This window comes from Phyllostomus hastatus, unplaced genomic scaffold (assembly GCF_019186645.2).
Source record: "Phyllostomus hastatus isolate PE091 unplaced genomic scaffold, TTU_PhHast_1.1 phas_scaffold_46, whole genome shotgun sequence".
NCBI classification, from domain to species: domain Eukaryota; kingdom Metazoa; phylum Chordata; class Mammalia; order Chiroptera; family Phyllostomidae; genus Phyllostomus; species Phyllostomus hastatus.
The window spans coordinates 5,346,250-5,365,805 of record NW_025334032.1 but is presented as its reverse complement, the minus strand read 5'-3'; the positions used below and the strand labels follow the sequence as shown (position 1 = coordinate 5,365,805).

The 19,556-nt window shown below is 43.4% G+C and overlaps 1 protein-coding gene across 1 annotated transcript in view; it reads right to left on the bottom strand.

Annotated features, from left to right (window-relative positions):
* Positions 1-7,739: 7,739 nt before the first annotated feature.
* Positions 7,740-19,556, bottom strand: part of UBAC2 (UBA domain containing 2) — a 250,542-nt gene continuing 238,725 nt past the window's right edge. The window contains exon 9 of the mRNA XM_045821244.1: positions 7,740-8,937. Within this exon, the coding sequence (XP_045677200.1) occupies positions 8,830-8,937 (108 nt within the window). The 3' untranslated portion in view covers positions 7,740-8,829. The remainder of the gene's footprint in view (positions 8,938-19,556) is intronic.

Here is a 19,556-nt window from a genome sequence, read left to right as displayed (position 1 = left end):
GAAGAGGATATGGATCAATTGCCTCCCATATGATTGGGGATCCAACCCACAACCTAGGTACGTGCTCTAACGGGAAATCAAACCCATGACCTTTGGTGTATGAGAGGATGCTCCAACTGCAAAACCCAGCCAGGGCTTCATGCAAATTTAAATACAAAATGGCCCTGCCAGCTATGAGGAGGAAGCACTAACCTGTGACAACTGCTCACTTTAGGTGCAGACTCTGCCTATTTTGCAAAGACCTCTGTGACTCTGGCAGCTTTATGCATATGAGAGACCGGGGTCAGTCATATGTTACAGAAATAAGGGTTTCTTTTTTATATATATTTTATGATTATGCTGTTACACTTGTCCCATTTCCCCACCCTTATTCCCCTCTGCCCTGCACACCACCTCCCACCTGCATTCCTCACCTTTAGTTTATGTCCATGGGTCATATATATAAGTTCTTTGGCGTCTATATTTCCTATACTATTCTTAACCTCCCCCTGTCTATTTTCTACCTGCCATTTATCCTACTTATTCTCTGTACATTTTTCCCTTCTCTCCCTCTCCCACTCCCTCACTGATAACCCTCCATGTGATCTCCGTTTCTGTGATTCTGTTCCTGTTCTAGTTGTTCTAGTTGGTTTTGGTTTTGGTTTTAGGCTTGGTTGTTAATAACTGTGAGTTTGTTGTCATTTTACTGTTCATATTTTTTATCTTCTTTTTCTTAGATAAGTCCCTTTAACATTTCATATAATAAGGGCTTGGTGATGATAAACTCCGTTAACTTGACTTTATCTGGGAAGCACTGTATTTGCCCTACCATCCTAAATGATAGCTTTGCTGGATGGAGTAATCTTGGATGTAGGTCCTTGCCTTTCAAGACTTTGAATAGTTCTTTCCAGTTCCTTCTTGCCTGTATGGTCTCTTAAGAAATCAGCTTACAGACTTATGGGAACTCCTTTGTAGGTAATTGTCTCCTTTTTTCTTGCTGCTTTTAAGATTCTCTCCTTATCTTTGATCTTGGGTAATGTAATTATGATGTGTCTTGGTGTGTTTCTCTTTGGGTCCAACATCTTTGGGACTCTCTGAGCTTCCTGGACTTCCCAGAAGCCTATTTCCTTTGCCAGATTGGGGAAGTTTTCCTTCATTATTTGTTCAAATAAGTTTTCAATTTCTTGGTCTTCCTCTTCTCCTTCTGGCACCCCTATGATTCTGGTGTTGGAACATTTAAAGTTGTCCTGGATGTTCTTAAGCCTCTCCTCACTTTTTGAATTCTTGTTTCTTCATTCTTCTCCGGTTGAATGTTTCTTTCTTCCTTCTGGTCAACAGTATTGATTTGAGTCCTGGTTTCCTTCCCATCATTGTTGATTCCCTGTACATTTTTCTTTATTTCATTTAGCATAGCCTTCAGTTTCCCTCTAATTTGTGACCATATTCAACCAATTCTGTGAGCATCCTGATTACCAGTGTTTTGAACTGTGCATCTGATAGTTTGGCTATGTCATCGTTTAGTTGTATGTTGTTTTTTTTTTCCTGGAGTTTTGATCTATTCTTTCATTTGAGCCATTGTTTTTTTGGTCTCAGCACACCTGTTACATAGTAAGGGGCCTTAGGTGTTCACCAGGGCAAGGCAACCCACGTCGCTGCTTTGTGACACTGTAAGAGAGTGCAGCCAAGAGGGGGGCCCCAATTAGGGATTTGGAATGGGGTCCAGAACTCAAGGTGTCCAGGAAATATTAGGATGTCCTCACCTGCCCCTTCCATCAGGTGTCAGCTGGGGGAAGGGACAAATGGAGCAGGGTCATTGAGAGCTGTTTTGCATAGCAACAGCTTTGCAGCTAACCTCTGGTGTGGTCATTTAACATATTTATAACCTTTAACTGGTTGCATAGATATGTTAAATAGCTGTGTCCATGCTCTGAGACAGGGGAATGGAAGTAACTTCCCCACCAAGATGTAACTGGGGAGCAGGTCCCCTGAGTTACAGCACCTGTGTGGGAGCTTGGAGAAGATTGGTTCCATGATATGGGGCCATGTCTGCTCAGATTCACAATGGCAGTCCAGTAAAGTTGGAAGGATATGAGAGGGCTGGCAAGTGTAGCCAATTGTGGGAGGAGTCAGAAATGGGGCTGCAAAGGAAGATTGGTGTGAGGATTTAAACCCAGACGTGGCAGCCATTGTGCAGAGAGGACTATGAGGCTGTGGTAGTGCAGAGAGGTCCAAGGCCAATGCAGGGGAGAACCACTTTGTCTTTAGCAGAGTGGGGACTCCCACAGCCCTGTGAGAGAATCACTATGCGGCTTTAGCAGAGAATCACCACTCAGCTTTGGCAGAGTGGCGGCCACCCTCCTCGCAGCCCTGGGAGGGAGAACCACGTGGCTTTGGCTGAGTGGAGACTCCCACAGCCATTGTGCCAAGAGGACCACATGGCTGTGGACATGTGGGAGAACCATGCGGTTTTGGCTGAGTGGAGACTCCCATGGCCATTGTGCAGAGAGGACCACTCGGCTGTGGCAATAGAATGGAGAGCCACACAGCTTTGCCAGAGTGGGGACCCCCACAGTTTTAGAAGGGGAACCACCACCTGGCTTTAGCAAAGATCCTGGTGACACAGCTGATGGTGCTGGGAACCGAGGGAGGCCTACCAGCCAAGATGGATTACTGGGAAGAACTGGGGGCTCCCTGAGCCACAGACTTCTATTTCTTTTCCTGAGGTATGGTACCACAGACTGGGCAAAGGGGGTAAGGAAGGACTGTGTGTTTGTGGGTGTTTTCAGGGACTTTGGGATTTTGGTGAAGACATTAGGTCACTACTTTAAGTTTGTATAGCATTAAATAAACATTTCCTTTCCTTTTTATGAATCTCTGGCATTGAGAGATGTCTTTCCTCTGGTGGCGGACATAAAGGACCTGGGGGGGTTCCTTTCAGTAATAGTATATCATACCAGCCCTCCACCCTTGTTGTTCAGTAACAACACTGTATGTGGGGGAGGAGTCCAAGAGGGAACAATGCTGCTTGCTCCATTCTCTGTGGGTTTTTGGTCACTTTCCCTGCTACCCAGAAGCAAATTGGGTCCTTCTGGTGCTGATTCCTAAGTGAGTGGGTCTGTGTACATTCTAGAACCCTATGGGTCTCTCCAACGGAGTCTCCTGTGAGGCTAGGACTTTCTTTTGCTGCCGCCTCAACTCCCACAAGTGTTTTCAGTCACAGGTTTTGAGGCTTTATTTCCCTGCACTGGAACTCTGGGTGTCTCACTCCCCAGTTGTTCCTCCAGGTTTATCTGCACGTGAATGTGGGACCGTCCAGTCCGCCAGCCACCACCTTACCTTGAGTCCTCTCCACCCAGCTGCCTATCTCTGCCCCTTACTGGTCTGGATGAATGTTTCTTTAACTCCTTGGTTGTTGGACTTCCATACAGTTTGGTTTTCTGGCAGTCCTGGTTATTTTTTGTTTTTAAATTTGTTGTCCTTCTTCTGGTTGTTCGAGGAGGCACAGTGTGTCTACCTACACCTCCATCTTGGCTGGAACTCAGAAATAAGGGTTTCTGTAACCTATTGTTCTAGGCTGAACAATTTTTAGGTACAATGCAGTACTTCAGTTGTACATCATTATATAATCTTACAATAAAAACTCCACACACAGAATTGTCAAGTTAGGAAAAGAACAAAACTGACCATGTTCCCTAAAATAGAGATGAAATGAAAATCTTGTTTTCAGACAGAAAAATCAGCCAGCCTCCTGGGCTCTGGTCTGGGCTTTCCCCACCTAGGGGCACCGACCACAAGAGGCCAAGTGATGCCGCTGACCCACTGGAGTAAGGAGTCAGGGTGCCCTTTCCACACACAATAGACTGTCAACCTTGGCATCCCCCATCACCTTCTGATAACTCCACCCCTTCAGAGCCCATCCTGGAAGTGACAGAGAAGTTGTCACAGGGGTTGACTGACATCTTCACTCTTCTGTTTAGGTGAGTGCTGAACTCAGAATGAGGGGTTTACAAAGGTTCTAGAAGCTGACACCACAAGAACTCACAGCTTCTGGTTAAATCTTCCACAGACCTCAAAGCAAGTCTGCCCTTCAGGCTCCACCTAGATGCCTTGGAAAAGGGAACTTGTCCTTAATGCCAATGTAATCTCAGGGGGAGACACTGTATCTCCACCAAGGCTCTTGCAAAGTAGCAGCAACACCATCCTAAACTTGAATGTTTGTAGTGTTAAGAGAGCACCTACAGTTTCTCAGGAGCAGTTGAGATTTGGGAGCAGTCTGGGGAGAGGGAGGTGGACACATTTAGTGGTTTGGAAAGACAACTCTGTCCCCACAGGAGGAATCCTGGACCTGTACAGTAAGAGTGTGTTTCCAGGCAGCCCCCTCAGAGGTTCCCTTCTCTGTGCAGACACCTGGGTGGCCCATGCACTCTGCCACCTCTTCTGTAAAATGTGGGCTTAAACCAAATGTTCTCTTGTAGTATGAACATTCTATGAGCCTGTGAATGGTCTAAATTTATGATACCATACTCAGGGAAAAGAGTGTCCATTTCACTTGTGAAAGTCATTGGAGGAACTAAAAGGTCTGGGCAAACTGGCAAAGTGGCAGAAGTTAGATTGAACAGAGTTCTCAACATGCCTGGGCTGAGAGGTGGGGATTCTGGACATTTTCTCTAGTTTTGGTGACTGTGGGTTCTTGGTCATACTGCAGTCTTCGCTGTTTCTCTTACGTTGCTGAGGTGAAGTCAGAGGCCCTGGGATGTCTGGGTCTGGTCACTTGGACACAATCCCCACCCTGGCCTTGAAGGAACCCGAATCCCTAAGGCACTTTTGTATTTGGGCAAGGACCAGGGTGTGTCTTCAAGTGACTAGAAGTGCAGGGCTCCCTCTGCCCTCTTCCCTTAGGATCTGGTCATTTTCTTTCCTGCCACTCCAAGTCTCAAACTTGCAGGGCATCGCAGGACAGAGAGAAATAATACCAGAGTCTATCTGCTTCCCAGGGAAGTTGTGGGCCTAATGGAAGACACTATGCAGCCCACTGGGGCTAGTGTCTGGGACTCTGAATTCTTGTCTGAATGTCTCAGGGATCTGGGATTCCTATGGCCCAGCTGAACAGACCAAAGTACTGCAGTCAATAAACCAAAGTGGTCAGAGCCCTTTTTTCTAGACCATACAGATCCTTTGTGTTTTCTCTCCACGTTTTATTTACCCACCGGTAAATTGTACACTATGGCGTCTTCTCTACTCAAGCTCTCAACACCACTGTGGGTCCCTCAACCTCACTTTCTTCTTTATTAAGAAGCTAGAAATTACCATTTGAGCTTGTTCAACTTTGCTCTTTAGTTTATGACTCACTGTAGTTTCCTTAATTGTCTCCTATCTCTAGTTCCAGAGAACTGATGTGTCCTTCCTAGTTTCCAAGGTCAATCCTTCCTCTCTGTTCCTGTTCACTTGGGCCCAGATCTCAGGATCTCTTATCACTGCCTTGTTTACCTTGACCTACAAACTGACCCAGGAACAGCCTCTTTCCTCTTCTTTCCCCACCAGATGTCCTGGAGGAGCACATGCAAACCACCTCTGCTGCCTCACCTTTTCTCATGTTCTAGCTTTTGTATTCTGGAACCTGTCAGCATTGGGCTGACACCACATTACCCCTGACCTTGCCCTGAAGCACCTGCCATCCTGATCACCCCTCCTAAATATTCTCACTTCCTGATTACCCTATTTCTCTTCCTCCACAAGAAATGCAGGAATTCCTTAAGATTGCATCATTAACCGTCTTCTCTCCTCTCCATATTCTCAGTCACTGAATATACTTTGTCACCTATAGCAGGACTCCCAACCTAGTTATCTAATCCCTACCTCTTTTCAGATTGATTTCCAACATCTAGCGACCACTTCCCCCCAGCTTCTTTAGGCTCAAACCATGTCTACCCACCCCACCCATACCTCTTTGCCTGAAATTCCAGCTCTACTAGAGGCACCATCAGCATTTAGCTCTTAGGGGTTCTCCACTTGATACTAGTATATTCAGTGAGATAGTAAATTCACATGATTCTGGCAAATTTTCTTACACAGACTAGTTTCAGATCTCAAATTTTAGTCTGAACCAGGAAGCCAATATTGACATTCTTGGTACATCCCTTTATAAACACTATATGGATTAGGGGACTGAGAAGAAGATAACCTTTTGATTCTCAAAAATTAAATATCACTTAAGCTGCCTCATTAAAATAAAGCTCTTAAGTTTATGGTATAGACACTTTCAATTCCATTTAAGAACTGTTGTAGGAACATAGACTCAGGAACTCAGAAAACATTCTAAATGACACTGCAATGTGTTCACAATTTTGTGCTCATTTACCTGAAAATTTTTTCCTTTCTAACTCCAAACTCAGTCTAGGTTTATGAATCAGGACTTCAGAGTCAGGTTTTCCTTTATTTGAGGAAGGTGGCAGGGCCTGTCATTATAGACAATATTTTCCATCTTCCTCTTCCTATTTCACAATTTGGAATCTGCTCAGTTGAAAATTAAACCCAATCTGTTCCCATTTACACAGAACCAAAAGCCTAAGTGATCTTTTTTAGACCTTGGGAAACCAAACTAAATGGCTCTCTGATGCATGCATCATTACACATGGAACCAAAAAGTTCCCCTTTAGGATGTCTTGAAAGATTTCTGGGTGTCTTGAAGAGGTGTGGGTGTTTTTGGGCATTCAAACTCCTGCAGTGGGTGGCTATAGCTTGCACCAAAATCTGCAGGAAGCAAGAGTGGGACAAGGCTTGGAACTCCAGCAATGCAAAGAAATGTGTCTGAGAGGGGGAAGTCTGACATGTGGGAGGGTGTGTGTGTATGAGGGGACAGTAGGAATGTTCTAGAGGATAGTGGCTGGTGAAGGGGGAGAATGGCCTGGTGGCTGCATGTAGGAATACAATGGCTCCCCACTGGTAAGGTGAGATCTTGTCATCTGTAGGGAACTGAAAAAGAGGCTGAAAAAAATCAGGAAAAACTTGAGGGTATCTCCGAGCTCCGCTACCATTAGGTGTATGTCCTATGGTCACACCACCTGTACTGACCCTTGACTTCTATTTTCTAAATTAAAGGACTGAATTGGAGGGGCACTAAAGCTCTTTTTGGCAAGACAAGTATCTCTGAAATGTAATCAGTTTGAAGGGAATCCTGACCAGAAAACAATAATTTTTAATTGAGGCCTCACATGGGGATCCATACGGTGGGGAGAAAAGTAATGAAAAATTCTTGGGTTAGGGAGAATTTGGCCACTGGTTTGGCTTTACTTTGCTAGAAGCTGTTTGAAGGTGAGAAGAAGCCTACGAAATGGTGTAATTTGGGGTATGGTTATTCTTTCCTGAGACCTTTTGCATGGGAAGTGCAAAAGGTGGATTATATTTGCCTCAGAGGTCACACATGGACACACCATCAGCACACTCTCAGGCTGCCTTGTATGTGCCCCTGGGCAGGGAGTGCAGTCAAGGATATGCCGACTACTGTCAACTGCCCTTACAGCCTGTGCTTGGGGACCAGCTAGGCTCCCAGAAACTCACCTCAACCCCCATTCTGAGCAGCTGATGGCCTCAACAAGCCTAGGAATGGGGCCTCACAAGCTTCTCTCACTTAAAAAAAAGTGTACCCAAATCTTCTGAAGAAAGATAAATAGTTCGGCAGTTTTTTAGGGGAGTGAGGTGGTAAACAGTATAGCTTAGAACAAAGTTTTATGCAGGTAAGTCTAATAAATTCCAAAAAATAATACACATTAAAAACTTTATTGTAAGTATCATACATGTTCAAATTTACATCAACTTGATACATTTCTGCTCATTTTGCAGAACACAATCCTACAATTTCCTTACACCTTAAGAGTCACCCGCTTTAGATCTTTTCAGGCCAGTCCACCCAGCCTTCCCCTCTCTGTCTGTGATGGCATCCTCTGCAGTGTGCTCTGCCTTATGCCGAGATCCCGGTCAAAGCCCTGGGGCCATGAGTACCTGCCCAGGATTGCACCAGGCTACCCACTGTCTGTTTTCTCTTTGTCCCATATTCACCCCTAACCTGAGTGGATAACTGTGGATACTCTAAGTAAGTTAACTCCAGGTATGTTTTATGGAGTATTCCAGAACCTAAAGTCGGTAAATGATCATGTTATTTTTTAATGGAAGCGGGGAAAAGGAGTTGGGAAAAATTCCCTGGGAAGATAGGCTGGAACAGTATTGTGTAGGATTTAGTTTTCATTTCTCCTGCATCACCCAGGCCTGGCTAACAGGTGGGCAGCAGACGTGTCCTGCTCACACCCAGGAAGTATGGCCAGTGAACAGCCACTGGGGTTTGAAAGCAAATTTGAGGAAAAAAAATAGCAATGAAAGCAATCCATAAGGCATAATCTGACATGTCCTTCCCAAATAACATTCCCTTTTCTCCTTTAGCATTTATGATCAGCTATAATGTAGAATGATGCATTATAATAAAAAATATTATGATAGAACTAATTTCCCATCTGGAGTGCTATTCCACTGTTTGCGGATAGCTGCAACTTTAATGTATTTTAAACACATTAGGAATGAGTGATGATTCTCCAAACTAAGGAAAACAGCCAATTAAAAAAGGTAGAAAACACATGCTAATTTAATGGCAAACATTTTAGAGTCTCGAACCTTATTTTCGATGCTCTAACAGTAACAATCTTGGAATTAAAGGAGGGAACAGTGGGATCCACTATTTTCCCAAAAGAACATTGAGAACGTCAGCCAGAGAGTGCAGGGTTCTTGGCCCGATGCAGTGGCAGGGACAGGACGTGCCTGAGTCAGCGGCTTGGCAGATCCCAGTGTTGTCCCCAGGGACTGTCAGTGCTGCAGCAGGAAGTTGGTAGCCACATTAAGGTCATTATTTGAAGCTCTCAGGGCTTCCAAAGCATCACCTCTGGAAAATCCCATCTCCATGAGCCGGGCAACCTGAACGGAAACAAACCAGAAACCTGATGAGACTGATTACACTGCCACTAATCCACCAGGCTCAAAATATTCTTCATGTAAAGGACAGACTGAACCCCTGCCTCCTAAAAAACTCAAATTAATTTTCATTTCAGAGTGAAACTTGATGTTCAAAACATTATAACAGGTACATTTTAAAGTGCTTACTATGTACAGCCAATAGATATGCGTTTTCTCATTTAGTCCTCCTTTTAGAAATGAGGAATAGGGTGCCCAAGGTCAAGTGACCTGCCAGAATGAGCAGAGGGTGGTTGAGCTCTTTGGACTGGAAGGCAGGTCTGTGGAGGCAGCCCCATGCTTGCCTGCCTCACCACACTCCCTCACTGTCAGATCTGATTCCTAATTAATAACTTACCAAGCTGTATTTCCTTACACATTTGAGCAATTGATTAACTGAGGATTCATTCCTGATGCTGGCAGTGATTGACCATAAAATGTGTTTAAGTTCTTGGCACCACACAACCAGAGACTGTCTTGCGAATGCCCATGCCTCTTCAGCATTTCGCATTAGTCACACATGTTTTAAGTCCCAGCCGGGCTCTGTAGGCAGCAGCAGCTGTGTGCAAAGGAGGGTGACACGGGCAGAACTGCAGGGATGAGGTAGTAAAGCCACAGGGTAGGGAGGACGAGGCTTGCATTTTTTACCACAAATCCTGAATCTGTGAATTTAGAGGTTTCCTGTACTTTTACATATAGGCAGTCTCCAATGTCAAAATTGGCAGAGATACTAAAGATTTTTTGTAACCTATTTCCCTACTTAAAAATGTATAATAAAAATATTTATGACCCTGGATGAACCACGAGCATCCTTTTTTTGTACTTATGTTAAAATACACTATGTTTGGAGTAATATATAGGAAAAACTGGTACTCTTACAAATGTTGAGATTTTCAACAAAGAGGCTTCTGTGGGCTGAATGAGGCTTCTGTGGGCTGAATGAGGACTTAGTCACCATTTCTAATCTGCTTTCCTGTAGAAAACAACATGCTGGGTGCTACCCAGTGGAAAGAGAATGCCCGATATTGTCCTCCTTCCCCTGCTTAGGAGAGTCAAGGTGTGTTAGTGTGGGGTGGGGTGGGCAGTAGTTGGAGGAGACAGCAGGGTGTGGGAGGTGCCAAACTGCTAGAGGAAGAAGGTACAGAGCCAAGAGAGCAGCTTGCAGGGGACAGGGCAAGGGTGGGTAACTTCTTGGGAACCTCCCAGGCCCAGGCCCCTAGACCCCTTGTTCCTCAAGGACCCTCAAGGAAAGTCTCACCCAGTCAAGAGGGCATGTAGCGGACGCTTCTCAGAAGCTGGGGTTGTAGCCAGTGTTTTTCAAATTGAGACTGTGACCCTTCATTAGTGGGTCATGAACAGTTAGTAGGTTAAGATTAGGATTAAAATTTGCATGTAGTGAGGGTCTTGCTTCCATATAATGTCATTTCAGTTCTCCTTATTCACATATGTATGCAGTGGGCTACATTTCCTGCTGTGGGCTGTGGTCAGAAACCTTTGACAGCTGTTTTCTAAGGGAATGGCCAATGCCTGCGATTTCCAACTCAGCTCCCGAGGTTGATGGGTAGTGTGGACAGAACAGAATGGCAGGAATCTTCTAGTTTCACTTCCCACTCAAAGAAAAGCCCGCCTTTTCCAGAGTCTCATGAACATTCTTGACTCATTGGCCAAGATGTAGAGGTCTTCCTCAAACAGAGCAGAATCTGCCTTTCACTAGTTGTCATCTGTGGGATGGCAAAAACCCTAATTTGGCCCTTAGATGTAACAGAAAACAACTTTATTCCCTTCTCTGGGGGAAGCACTTTGAGTGTCTGAAGGCTGCCCCTCTTCCCCTCAACTCCTTCATTAGCACCCCACTGCTGGTCGGTTCTAGGCCATGCAATACTGTTTTCCCCCTTCCCTGGTGGTGTTTCCTCTGATGCAAGGCTCTTTCTTCCCTTTGCCCCCGGCCTGGTCATTTCCTCTTCACCCAGGGGATCTCAGGGTGCTTGGCCCTTTTCCAGGTCTCCCAGACTAGGAGGAACCCCAGAGTAGAAGTCTAGTGGCTCCACTGACTTCTGTCCTGTCCACCTCATGGCTGTGACTTTTACCTTTATTTATAGGGCCGACTGCTTCTCCCTACCACTGTATTGTAAGCCTTCCGAGAAAAAGAGCCCTGGAAGCTTTTGTTCATTCCTGTTTTCAGCATTCAGCACTTTCCAGCTTACCCCTCCCCTTTCAATGCTTGCCCATTTATGTCATCTCAGAATACGGTACCCCAAACTGAGTAAAGTACTGTTGTTATGATCTGACTGGGGCAAAGGGCAGTAAGACTGCTGTCTTCCTGTGATCACAATCCTTATGACTGTAGAGAAATGCTTTAGTAGAGTGCATATATGTGTGTATTTATATGTATACATGTCCTTGTGTATGTAACTACATCATACTGTGGTGGCCAGTTAAATTGGGCCCTGCTAAAAACCCTCAGGTATTTTCACATAAAATGCTCTCAAGACTCAAATAAGCCTACCCTGTTAGTTTATATTTGATCTTCCAGGTTTAGGATCATGAATATCTGTTAAATTTCCTTGAATTATTTAGTAACTCAAAGCTATTTTCAGTTTAAATTCTGTTGTCTACTATGTTAATCAGCACCCCCCAAGCTTGTATGATCCATAATTTGATTAGCAAACCTCTATAATGTCATTCAGGTTATTGATGAAAATGTCAGGCAGGTAAGATTAAAGAGAGAGTCCAGAACTCTCTAGAGACCTCCCTTTCTACTCAAGTGGCTAATCAACATTTTGTTAAAGATTTTTAGCCAGTTTCAACCCACTTCATATTAGTATCTGTTGCACATGTCACTAACTTATCTCTTCAGGTGGGGTGATATAGTCAAATGTCTTAGTGACATCCTGTGTCAACAGAATCAGTTTGGTGCCTTAGACCACAATGTTCTCTTTAACGCTCACAAGTTATCTGTTTGATAATCTATTTTAGGCTCCTGACAGACAGGGAACATCATTTTGCCATTCAATGCTAAGAATCCACACTCTTCTCTTTCCTTGGGGCATTTCAAATAGAGTATTCCTCACCTTGCTTTCTCTACCCTGGTCAGGACTTGTGTTGAATGTATGTCAGTGGGGAAGAAACCACCTCACTTACCCAGGTACTTTTACTAGGTTATTTCCACTCTTGGATTGAAATAACCTTATATAATATTTATTCTCATTGTTTCAGTTAAGGACCACTATTTTTAGAGGAGTCAATGTAACCCACTGGGGAGATGGGCAGCTCTACCTGCCCTCTTGTTACCCACAAACACCACACCGGGCACAACAACTGGCCATTCTTAATGACTTTGAACAGTGTGGCAAGCACTACATTATCACCTCCTTGTCACCCATAGTACTTTAAGCATAGCTAAGGACTAATGGGCTGCTGGTTTGCACTTGGCTTTCAAGAACAAATCTACCTTTTGGTAAATCATGATTTAAAATCTGCAGCTAATCCAGAAGATTCTGATGACAGGTTGGTTGCACAGGTCCCAAGGCAGAGCAGCAGCATCGAGAGTGGGACTTCAGCACCTGCCTCAGTTATGAAATGGCTGTGCTGTGTCCTACATGGCAGGTGACTTATGGTTCGAGGAGAAAAGCTTCTCTGCATGTGAAGCTTCTCCTGAGTTCATTCTTTCTGTCACACCAAATAACCATATCTGCAGTGGCTTCCGGCCAAGATGGAAGCATAGGCAGATATGCTTTGCTTCCTTGCACAACCAAAAAGGATAACAACCAATTTAAAAACAAAAACAACAACCAGAACTGACAGAAAATCTAACTGTATCGAAGTCTGACAACCAAGGAGTTAAAGAAACATTCATCCAGACTGGTAGGAGGGGTGGAGACAGGAAGCCAGGTTGGAGAGGATGTGCAGCAAGGCAGCAGATGGGGCAGGAGAGGTGGTGGCTAGCAGACCCAGTGGTCCCACATTCGTATGTGGATAAGCTGAGAGGAACAACTGGGAAGTGAGACAGACTGTGCAAACCAGGGTTCCAGAGCCGGGAAACTAAAGCCTCAAATCCTCTGGCTATAAAAACTTGTAGGGGTTGTGATGATGGGAGAAACTGCTGGTCTCACAGGAGAGTCCACTGGAGGAACCCACAGGGTCCTAGAATATACACAAGCCTACCTACCTGAGAATCACCACCTAAAAGGGCATAATCTGCTTGTGGGAAGTGAGAGAAGTAACTGAAAGTGGGGTGAGAAATGAGCAAGTGCCATTGTTCCCACTCTGACCTCTCCCTCACATATAGTGCCATAATGCAGTGAAATGGGTTGCCCTGCCCTAGTGAGCACCTAAGGCTCTGCCTCTTAAAATGTAACAGATACGCTGAGACAAAGAAATATGGCCCAAATGAAAGAAAAGATGAAAGCTCCAGAAAAAGAACTAAGCAACAAGGAGAGAGTCAACCTACCAGATGTAGAGTTCAAAACACTGATAATCAGGATGCTCACAGACATGACTGAATATGGTTGCAAAATAGAGGAAGAAATAAAAGCTACACAAAGTGAAATAAAGCTAAATATACAGGGAACCAACAGTGAAGGGAAGGAAACTGAGACTCAAATCAAAGATTTGGAATAGAAGGAAGAAATAAACATTCAACTGGAACAGATAGAAGAAACAAGAATTGAAAACAAAATGAGGAGAGGCTCAGAAACCTCTGGGACAACTTTAAACATTCCAACATTTGAATCATAGGGGTGCCAGAAGGATAAGAAGGACAAGAAATTGAAAACTTATTTGAAAATATAATGAAGGAAAACTTCCCCCATCTGGCCAAGGAACTAGACATGCAAGTCCAGGAAGTTCAGAGAGCTCCAAAGAAGTTGGACCCAAGGAAGCACACACCAAGCCACATCATAATTACATTAGTCAAGATTAAAGATAAGAAGAGAATCTTAAAAGCAGCCAGAGAAAAGGAGACAGTTACCTACAAAGAAGTTTGTATAAGGCTATCAGCTGCTTTCTCAAAAGAAACCTTGCAGGTGAGAAGGGGATGGCAAGAGGTATTCAAAGTCATGAAAGGCGAGGACCTACATCCAAGATGACTCTATCTAGCAAAGCTATCATTTAGAATGGAAGGGCAGGTAAAGTGTTTCCCAGATAACGTCAAGTTAAAGAGGTTTATCATCACCAAGCCCTTATTTTATGAAATGTTAAAGGGACTTATCTAAGAAAAAGAAGATGATCAAAATTATGAACAGTAAAATGACAACAAACTCACAACTATCAACAACTAAACCTAAAAAACAAAAACAAACTAAGCAAACAACTAGAACAGGAACAGAATCACAGAAATAGAGGTCACACAGAGGGTTATCAGTGGGGAGGGGTAGGGGGGAGAATAGGGGAAAAGGTACAGGGAATAAGAGGCATAATTGGTAGGTACAAAATAGACAGGGGTAGGTTAAGAATAGTATAGGAAATGGAGAAGCCACAGGACTTATGCATGACCCATGGGCGTGAACTAAGAGGGGGGAATGCTGGAGTGGGGATGCAGGGCGGAGGGAAGTAAAGCAGAGAAAAAAAAAGGGACAACTGTAATAGCATAATTAACAAAATATACTTAAAAAAGCCCAACCACATGTGCAATGTCAGTGGTTTTGACAACTGAGCCAAGTATTCATAGGTCTTTTTCAAACACTTTCACAGTGAGTCTTTGTTGTTATAAGCTTGCAGAAGCTGGCTCTTTGTTCTGAAGGCTGGCAGTCATGCCCTATTTAAGCCAAAGCTGGCTTCAGAGCCTTCTGAGTTTTTTAGGAGTTCTTTTTTGAAGACAAGTGTGATTAGAAAATTTTATTGTTGGTACTTCAACCAGATGGAGAAACTTATTAAGTAGAAATAGTATTAACATATTTTTTCTTTTCAAACAATGAACAATTACATTAGAAAAGATTACCTGTAAGTTCCTCCTAGTGTCAGAAGCTGTAAACATCCACAGAAAAGTGAAACTGCATGTTTGGCGTTGGGTATATGCACAACAACTAGCCAGAAAAAACAAGAAGTAAAGAAACAGCAGCTCTAACAGTGTTTCTCACTGCTCCTAGCTCATAGTGGGTGATATCTGGATGGGACTCCCATAACCCTGAAAGTTGGCCATGCATTCTATTGACATCTCTTCTTTGGGTAGTCCAATGGTTCACAGAATAGATGTTAAGGACGGGGGCATAACCCAGTAACAGAGAAAGCAGGTATCTATGGCTCTCTTGGGTGGATACTAACAGTTAGTGTTGTGGATCTTAATGTTGATCTGTGCTGAGAGGCCCATCTTGTCTAATCCTAGTGTAATTGGTGACTGTCTCTATGTGAAATGTTTAGCACAAGCTCCCATGCTCAAATAGCAGAAAGAGAAAATCAAGGTCCTTGCAGACCTGTGGTTAGGTAAGGAAAATACAGACAAGAGTTCAGAAGTTTAAATACAGTTCCTTAAAATAAAAACACGGTACACTGGCAGCTGTTTGAGATCTGACTCAAGTACAAGAGAATCATCCCAGTCACAATTGTTGGCAGGTGGGGACCCAGTCAGTGGCAGAGACAGCCTGAGCTCTGGAGTCAGGCTCCAGGTGGCCTTGTATTCACTATGTGGCCCCAGGTAGGTCACTTATGCCTCAGTTCTCAGTTTTCTCACAGTTTTGAGGATAAGAGATACATGCATGAAAGGCCTACAACAATGACTGGCACATAACAGGTGCTCAGTAAGCATTACCTCTTCTAATAATTATTGTCCTACTGGACAAAACCAACAGCCTGACAAAACCATCCTTGGGTTTTGTTTTTGGCATACACTTTAGCTTACACTTCCCTAATATTATATCCTTTGTCGGTCAAAGAACTGATGTCTTTTACAAATGATTTAAACTAGGCTCATCTTCAGTGAGGATATGGCTAGCATGGAGTGGCTGGAAGTCTCGGAGCAGAAAAGTCACCCTTTCTGGGGTTCTTGGTCATTGCCATCAAGGGAGAGGCCTATGGTCTCCACTGTGATAAGGACCTGCTTAAACACTGGCTTCACAGCTAAGCATGCCCACGTGTACATCAACTGCCAATACAGTCACACCTTAAAAACAAATGCAAGTGAATTTTGCTACTTATTTCCTGGGCTGAAATGACATAAACAAGAATTGGCCTAAGAAAACTAATGTGATGAGAAACAACAAAGTCAGAAAAATAGGCATAATCTTTTTAAAAGGTGATCACAACATGGTAACAAAAAGCCCACATTATTATAGTGACTCTTGGAAACACCTTACTTTATATCTGTATAAATGCTAGGAAATATTCAATTCTGATACTTATATAAATAATGGCATTTATAGTTATTTGGTTTATCTCCCTCCACATCCAAAGCATATATATTATTAAAAATGTTAAATCATACTGAAAACCCAATTTGTTTTCTCCATAGGCTGTTTCCTGTCATTTTAGTTCAGCTGTTGTAAGAACTATCTGCTACCTTCCTGATCAGATCTAACATCCAAGGGAAGAGAAAATTTCAATGTGAAATCTAATATTATTTGGCCACAACATAAAAGAACATCCTGATCAGTTTATATAAAATTGTGAAAGTATAGGAATCCAGTGAATATTTATAGACTACCTCTACTACTTTAAGTATTAAAGTACTATCTTAAGTAATACTTAAGGCCTATCTTAAGTAACTGCAGTCGGTTGGGTTGGGTTTAGTGACTTGTGGGTTGAGTTCTCCCTGGCTAACCATGAGCCCCACAAGGGCTGTACCACGCTTGTCTGGTTTCCCACCCAACACAGAGCATGGCACACAGAAGGTGCTAGAGCAGTCAGAGAAGGAGTGTAAGTTCAGCAATGTAAGTTCTTTAAGGACCTGACAGTCATTGGGGGAAGATGACAAATCAACATCTTAGGGACAAAATGAGAAAGCTAGTAAAACACTCAGAATTCTCGTAAAGAAGATGCTAAGATAGAGAGACACTTTCTGATTTAAAAAGGGAGTCAAGAGCAAGGCAAACACACATTATCAATCAGTAAGTCCTGTAGCATAAGCCCTGGCAGTAGGTGTTTTTTTTTTTTTTTTTTTTTTTTTGTAATGCAAGTGCCTGACTTAAGCTTTGAAGGCCCAGGTACTCCCCTCAGTGTTGGCTATCGGAAATAACAGGTGCCAGACACATGACTAGATAAAGAGTCAGGCTGCCTTCTCCCATCTGAAGTTCCTTTGTTTTAGAGATCTTGGTTGATTTTAATAAATGATCAGTGGGCCACTTTTTTTTCCTTCTGCACTTTAAATCCCCACTCTTATCTTTTAAATTCACCCATAAAGAGTGAGCCTGTAAAACCCTAGGCTCCCACCCTTGACCCCAGTAAAAACAGAACCCCAGGCCTGTGCAAGAGCCCTTCTCTCCTTCACCCCATCTCCCACCTGTTGCTCTTTTGCTCTCTCTTATTGTGTACCTCACTGGGTGGCCCCAGGTGTGCTGTGTGATTTCCAGGTGTTGTAAGTAATAAACTATTATTTTTTCAAAGTTTTCTGATGATTATTGCTAGGCTGAGACCAGCACAAAACAAGTCCATTTGGAAAACTTTAAAAATACCCCACAGGAGTTTTCTAAAAAGCATTTGTCAACCTTCCTTCTCTGTTTCAGAGCATAGTAAGTACCTTCCTCCTTTGCTTGTGCCTCACAGGAAAGTTTCTGTCTAAAAATTCTCACCATAAGACATTAGAATATAGTTCATCTTGGTTTCTAGTCTAAAACCTAAATGATCGTTTTCACTAACAGCTTTTAGAAAGCAGGTGTAGTTGGGTTAATAGCCAAAAAGAATGTTAATGCTTCTCCTGTCTTCCACATCAACTTATTTGTAACAACTAAAGTTGTCCAAATGTCACATCTCTAATGCCTATTTTCTCTAAATGAAAACCTGACACCCCAATTAACAAGGATCAGAACTGATCAGACCTAAGGGCTAGAAAAGAGAGACTGGTACTGAAATTCCAGCTTAGCCCTATCACTGGGATGGGAACACATCTGTGGAAGTCCCTCCTAGTGACCTTAAACTCTATTAGCTGCTCTTCATTAAGGGCCTCTCAGCAGCCTCCTGAGGCCCCATGGGCCACAGCCGCCAGCTGGCCAGCCCAAGGATGGGAACTTGGACAGGAGTAGGCACTATCAGACAGCACTGTCACCATCATCTGACAGTGTTTCAAAGAACACGGTGGAATATATTTTTCTTACAATATGTTTCATGCTTTTAAAAAAAGACCACACTGAATGAAAAAAGAAACCTATGGAAGTGGAGATAAATCTGTATTAGTTTTCCTTTCCTTTATTAAAAAAAATACACCTTCTATGACTGAGACCCATGTTCCCTATGATCTCAAGATAACTGTCACTTTGGCATTCTACTTGCAAATCAACTACTCTTTGAGACAAGTGAAATAGGACATTCATTCCAGTGAGATTTATAGCAATTCCCCTCTGTTTGTTTTGTTCAGACAAGACTGTGGTTTTCTTCTACTTCCCTTTAGCTAAGGGCGTCAAAAACAATTTTTTTGATTATTACTTCCCATATTTTGATGCTTGCAGAAAAGTGATGCCCACCTAGAAGGTGGCCCCAACCCAATCCCATGCGGGTTGCCCATTCGTGGCAAGGAACTTCTTGGGACACATGTGCGCCCTGCCAAGAGGATATATGGGAGATGTGCCTCAGCCTTCCCTCCTGTTCACTGTAACAATTATTTGATACCTGTCAGGGTGTGTCTCCTCTCCTACCCCACCAGTGACACAAGCTCACTGTCAGATCTCTGTGGGTCAGTGCAGCTCTTCCTTATCACCTGACCATTCTCTCCTTAGAACTACTGAGTTCCTGTGATCACATCTGTCAGCTAAGCAAACTGTTTCTGGTTATTTCATGTTACTTATCTTTGCACTCTCCTGCCTGGCTGAGGGTTTGGCACCAAGAAGGCACCTGTTGCAGGCTAGATGAGCTCCTTTGCTTGTATCTTTCAGAGGGCCAAGCAGAATTAGGCACCCCCAAAAGTTAATTATTTCACTGCTACCCAATTCCATTCTAAGACATTTAAAATTTGGTATTTTCTTAGAAAACAACATTTTTAATCCACCAACATTAGAGATGCGGAGGTCTGACACAGTATCACCAACACATTTTTTAGAAATGTTTCTCTTTTTTAAAAAGATTTATTTATTTATTTATTTATTTATTTATTTATTTATTTTAGAGAGGGAAGGGAGGGAGAAAGAGAGAGAGAGAGAGAGAAACATCAATGTGTAGTTGCTGGGGGCTGTGGGCTGCAACTCAGGCATGTGCCCTGACTGGGAATTGAACCTGTGACATTGGTTTGCAGTCCGTGCTCAATCCACTGAGCCACGCCAGCCAGGACCAACACATTTTTGAGTGAAAACAAGTATTCTTTTGAAAGAGACCACACCTTCATGTTTAGTCCTGTTCTAACAGCTGCTGAGCACCTTCTAGGAGTCAGGCTCAGTGCTAGGTGGGAAAAAAGAGGGTGTCAGCCCTCATGGAGCTCACCATTTATCAGGAAAAACAGACAACGT